The 6051-nt window shown below is 39.0% G+C and overlaps 1 protein-coding gene across 1 annotated transcript; it reads right to left on the reverse strand.

Annotated features, from left to right (window-relative positions):
• Nucleotides 1–926: 926 nt before the first annotated feature.
• rab5if (RAB5 interacting factor) lies at nt 927–5768 on the reverse strand. Its single transcript, XM_048241381.1, has 4 exons — nt 5477–5768; nt 4667–4770; nt 3187–3316; nt 927–1395 (listed from the first exon to the last, which is right to left on the reverse strand). The coding sequence occupies exons 1-4, from the start codon at nt 5582–5584 to the stop codon at nt 1354–1356; spliced, it is 384 nt and encodes a 127-aa protein (XP_048097338.1). The 5' UTR covers nt 5585–5768; the 3' UTR covers nt 927–1353.
• Nucleotides 5769–6051: the final 283 nt, after the last annotated feature.

The raw sequence follows: 6051 nt of genomic DNA on the forward strand, positions 1-6051 counted from the left end.
AATGTTGGATTCAGTGGGAGACTATACCTATTGCCTGTATGATGGTTGGGTGTTACATCATCTTCACTCCCCAACAATGGTAGATTCATAACCTTATTCACACCACACTGTTGTGCCCATTTTACCTAGTATAATGCATTCAGTTCTTTAAAATTCACTTACTTCCAACACATTTAGCTCAACAGTGTGGTGAAGTTAACAGTCAAGTCATCCCCCACCTTATTTCATAATGTATTCATCTAAAAGGAAGTACAAAATCCATCTGTGCTGTTTGGTGCTTATTTTAACAATTCTGTGAAGTTCTTAATTACTTAATGGTTCCTAGTGGATTGTAGCTGCAGTGACAGAGTAGCACAATTTGCAAAAAACAAAGAGTGTCTAATTTCACCTTCAAGTTGCCTATCTTTCGTACTAATACTAGTAGTCAGGCAAAAACATGCTATGATCTCTTGAACTGATCATGAGTTGAGACAACTTCAGGGTTGCATTATAACTGGGAGCATTTAGGAGCAGCCTGATAACAGGTTAGGGCTGACCACTAGACTGCCACTGGTCAGTTATGCCTGAAGACTTGTTCCTTTTTTTAAACCATATGGAGTAGACATGCGCTTTGGGGAGGAAAATTACAGGGTAGTGGTTGAATTTCATCCACGAGAGCTCATTATACCATACCTCTAGATAGATTTACAGTGATCAACTGTACTTCCAACATTACAGAGCAACACTTTGTCTGTTATAAAATGTGGGACAAACAAAGTCCATGTTTTAATGCAATTCCCAAAAGATTTCCATCAGAAAATACAGTCTTTCAAAAGCCTTGTGTACAGCTGAGTGTATACCTGGTAGAGCAAATACTTTTGCTTGCAGTTAATACACTATAAAATACTGAGATGTATGTTACACACAGCCTATACATAACAAAGACACACAAATAAATCAGTTTAATACACATATGATAAAATGCATATTGTACAGAATCTATACACTGTTTAATGTTTAAACAAATTCTTTGACTGATTTGGTAAAGACTATCTGATTCGGAAGCTAATCGTGAAAAAACAATAAAGTTAATTTAAGTTATATTCTCCTGCTAAATACAATGTCATTTACTGAAAAAAAAAAATCATGGCAGTGCACAGGACAGTTTTAGCTTAAAACTCAGACGCAATGACCAAGGACTCTAAAATGGCCATTTTACTGAAGTTACCCATAATGCACTTCTTTCTCAAGGATGCTGTGTGTTGCAGGTGATTCATCCACACCTTGAAGCTTGAAGTTCTGCATATTACATTTTACACTGAAGAAAATGTCTTTTTGTCTCGCTTTACCACACAATGTTTTTTCCACAGGTTTTCAATCGTAGTGTAATGCTGTGTAAAAGATAATCCATACCACCTGAAATAAAAAAAAAAAAGTTAACACATTTTAAAACCAAAAACCGAGTACGTGATTGTAATGTTATGTATTAGCTCACTTTGTTCCTGCCTGTTTTGACAAGATATCCCGGTTACAAAAACAGTTGTCACGTATTCTAGCTAAGGTTAGTCACGGTGAGAGTGTGTCATGTCTATTAAAAGCACATACACTGGATCATTGATGTTTCAACATCTCAAAAGCAAAACCCTGAGATGAAAAAAAAAAACAATCCCCCTTTCTAATCAAATTTATTCATTTGGTAAATCATGGCAAATACATTATCCAATAAGATATTTAGGGCTCTATTTTGGCTATCTAAAACACATGGTCACTGGCGAATAGCTTAGGGGTTTGTCCAGTCCACATTGGGGGTGGTTTTGTCATCAAACGTCAGGCGCCTGGCGCAAAAAGGTGGTCTTACTGTATGTTTCTTAATCAGTCATGGGTGTGTTTTGGGCGTAACATCATTTAAACCAATGAGAGTGACATCTGTTGTTTCCTTTAACAGGAAGCAGTGCGACTTCAAACAGCACATTAGTGTTTTGATGGTCACCGGCACATTTGAAAGCATCTGCTTGCACGCGAGACCATATGGAACAGGTATTCCACTAAACCATGCTTTCCTAAAACCTAGCAGAGTATAGCCTACACGCTGCACTTGTCTATTATTTGATTGGCTAAGTGAAACTAACTTCACCATGGTGTCATAGTCAACAACAAAACAATTATACACAGTTAATTACTTTCACTATTGACTGACAATGGGTTACCATCGAAACATAGTCTGAAAAAAGCAACACTTACCCAAATAATGTTCGAATAACTGAATAAAAAACCTAAGGACATTTATCCTGCAGAGGAGTTGCTGCTTACATCTCGTGACAGTGCGTCTTCAGCTGTGCTTTATACTGTATATGCCTCTTGCTATAGACCAGGTTTTTCTTGGTCAGTGGCCTAATGCTTTTTAGATGGTGTACGATAGCGATTTTTAGATAATGCTCTAGATCCCACCTTAGGTTGTTAATTGCCATACCCCTGAGCGCATTGCTCAATAAAAGAGACAGGCATGGCGAAAAACTCGAGTGTACAATAGGAATACGTTTGCGCCGCCGCCGTGATGGGAATACGCTTTGCGGCACGCTTTTGACCTTCATAATAGAGCCCATAGATTCACACATAGCACCTTGCATGTGCTGGACACAACAGCCTGAAAAAGGACCAACTTTAAAAAAGACTAATTGTGTACAGTAAATCATGTCATGTGTTATTTAATGGGGCTGCACAATTATCGCAATCGCAATATGAACCAATGCAATTACCTAATCGCAAAGTCTACAAATAACCGTGCAGTTTATAGTTACATATTTTTTATTTTTATATTCATGTGATCCTCCTTCACTGTGCCACTTCTGATTCATGCCTAGTGCGTGAAGAACACAGCACTTCTGACTGGTGATCTTCAGTCAATCAGGAGTGCTGTGATTCTCGTGCTCTAGGCATCAATGAGAAGTGGCACAACTCAGAGACTTTTGGAATACTGAACTGAATCAATTCCTTGACATTCAAAAATCATATCACAAATCGCAACCACAATCGCAATATCTGTCAGAAAAATCACGATTAGATATTTTCCCCATATCGAGCAGCCCTATTATTTACACATTACAACCTATTCACTAAAACAGAAAGACAGACAGACAAACAGACAAAGAAAGAAAGAAAGAAAGAAAGAAAGAGAGAAACAAAGGGAGCGATCTGATGGCATCTCACCAGGAATAATGCAAATGATGTCATAAACCCTTCTTTGGTCAGCTCCCATGTGCCGCCATACTCCTCCTCGTCTACCTGTTGAAAGCTGCTGAAGTATAGGTACAGAACACCTGCATTGATGATGCAGAATCTGGGAGGGGGAAACACAGAGACTGCATCAGGTGCGAGCCTTCCTGACAATCATTAGCAACCTGGGTGTATTATATCCGTCAGCTTTCAACTTTTACATTTTTTGACCATCGGTAGGGAGAGAAAAAAAAAATTAAGAGAAAAATTCTGCAGGTTCTTGATGCATTGGCTGCTACAAGATATTCTTGTGGAAACAGCATCGAATATTTTGGGGAAAATGACGTTTCCTTGAAAAATGTTCATGGGACCAAAACCAAAAAGCTATGTTTATGAATAACACTAAGTTACTGGGTATGCATCTTTTGTCTTTCCGGTCAAAGCACTACATGGAGAAGTAAAAGGCACAGTCCTCAGCTCTGATTAAATGTTGACATTTGAGTTAAATAGTCCCTGAAATAAAGCAAGATGTTGATGATTGGCTGCAACTGTACAAGCTAGCTTATTTGGCTCCCATATAGTCAGAAGACAATGTTTTGTGACAACAGAGTGGATGGACAGCTACAGGAACATGAATTTGAAAAAAAAAAAAAGCAATTCATGGTTTTCCGAGATGTTGGAGAGAAAGTTGCAAGGCTGATTCTCCATAACCAGTTGCAAAGGGTGTGCAATTCTCCCTATTTCAAGTTAGTTTACCATCAAAATGACTTTGAAGCTGTTATATCAAGGTAAACAACTGGCATAGAATGCCTTTAAAATAGACAGCTAATACCAGAAATGCATTCTTAAGGGAGCAGCTGGCTATCAAAGTAAAATGTTTGTTTCGCCACTTACAGATACGGAGGTACACGTGTGCCTGTTTACCTCAGTGAAGAAGTAGAAACGGAAGGTAAACCTATGCCCATATGCCCCCTCGCTTAGCTACCTCAATACTGAACGGTTTGCTGCTTTTGACCCTAATGAAAATACGCAAAAAATAACTATAGTACTACAATAATATCTCTATAGTAGTTCTATGGCAGTGTATAATAATTAGATAGATAGATAGATAGATAGATAGATACTTTATTGATCCCCAAGGGGAAATTCAAGTTATGTGATGTTCCTTATCCTTACCTTCTATAGTGTTCCTATAGTACAGTCTAATAGCACTTCTATAGTACGTGTCCCAAAATACTAAGGGTTCCTATAGTTCTTTTTCATTAGGGATCAAGATGAATGAAATTCCAAACTGTTGGCCATTCATACCAGGTTAATAAACTGACAACCTGGTTCAATATCTCAAAACACAAGGTAAAACAGGTGTTACATGTGCATTGCTAAAAGTGAGAGGATGTTAAGTTAATTGGAACTGGATTAAACCACACTGTTATTCAAGACTCTATGATTGAATGAAAATAAGAATTATGCTTACATTGCTATTCCCAGAAATCCTTTGAGCGGTGCAATGCCCCATATTACTCCGAGAATAACTGCTATGATTTGCCTGAACCAGTAGATCACATCCAAGAACTCGTCCTGTAAAACAAAGCAAACCGTTAGCCCAGTTTATCATCAAGGAGTCTTGAATCAGTGATCCATTAAGATGTCAACATCCGAAATATGAAACTAAAGCCCCTCACGGTTTCCTTCAACAACACAGTTGCAGTCTGCAATTGCTTAAAGGTTATGTTAATCATAAGACTGTATTCAATTTCCCAAGGTTGTATGTGTATTAGGGACACCCAAGCAAGAATACTGCATGTCTGCTGCATGAGCTGTGTGTTTCAGTTCATGTGATCTTAGTGTTATCCACCTTCCTGGCCCTGGTATGTCACAACTTCACAAATCCCCACTTCAGTTTCCTAAACCTTTAATGTAAACGTTAGCTATACAATGTGTAGATCAGGCAGAGAACGCATTGTTAGCATACGGGCACAAGCGGCACCTTGATCACAATCCCATGTCGAGAAATACAACAGATTCCGCTAACTTAGAAATATTGTGCGTCGCCTCATAAGATGACCACAAAACCGTCTTGAGTTAATCCATCGACGACCCCCCCCTTATGTCATATGATCTGACATTACAATACAGGGGCTATGCTAGCTAGCAAGCCAACTAGACACCTGGCCAAGTTCTGACACTTACGAAGAAGATAGTACTAAAAATAAGTTCAAAGTACAGCCGGCTCATGGGGAAGAATATATATTAACAGATTTTTCTTTCTCAATCACAAACCCACCTTCTCCTCCCATACAGCTTTACAATTGAAGGCTTTGCTCCATGCGGACTGCTTCACTCCACCGTTGGCGAGATGAACTTCTTCCTTCTTTTTTGAACTGCTCGTCATTCTCTGGGACTACCGCCGGGTATTAGCTGAATCTGTGAACTGAGCGACACAATTTTGAAAATTGTGTGAAATATCTCCGATTCTACTAAGAAGCAGATAGCGTTAACTCGAAATAAAAGCACTGCTGACTCCTCAAATTGGTGTCGAAGATTTCCAAAGCCCGCACTATTCACGCATGCGCTGTAACCATTTGACCCTAGTGGGAGAGCCAATAACAAAATGCGACGTTCACGCAAGCTCCACGCGCTGGACCCGGCTGGACCACTGGAGTATGTTTGAACGTCTCTCAAAATGAAATAGTGACATCTGCTGTTGGAAGACGGTCACTGAACGAATGAATGAATGAATTAATCAATGAATGAATGAACGAATGAGCGAATGAATGAATGAATGAATACACATTGCGTGTTTTCTGTCCGCTATTTGTATTATCAGGATTGTATGGTGAATTGTGAAGCCTATAATGT

The sequence above is a fragment of the Alosa alosa genome, chromosome 4, assembly GCF_017589495.1.
Source record: "Alosa alosa isolate M-15738 ecotype Scorff River chromosome 4, AALO_Geno_1.1, whole genome shotgun sequence".
Lineage (NCBI taxonomy): Eukaryota > Metazoa > Chordata > Actinopteri > Clupeiformes > Clupeidae > Alosa > Alosa alosa.

What these genes read in the sequence shown, in the direction of transcription:
- rab5if (XM_048241381.1), bottom strand. Translation starts at nt 5,584, where the DNA reads ATGACGAGCAGTTCAAAAAAGAAGGAAGAAGTTCATCTCGCCAACGGT. An exon ending in AAGCTGTATGGGAGGAGAAG is followed by an intron (nt 4,771 to 5,476) that starts GTGGGTTTGTGA and finishes TTTGTTTTACAG; the next exon opens with GACGAGTTCTTGGATGTGAT. An exon ending in GGATTTCTGGGAATAGCAAT is followed by an intron (nt 3,317 to 4,666) that starts GTAAGCATAATT and finishes TCCCCCTCCCAG; the next exon opens with ATTCTGCATCATCAATGCAG.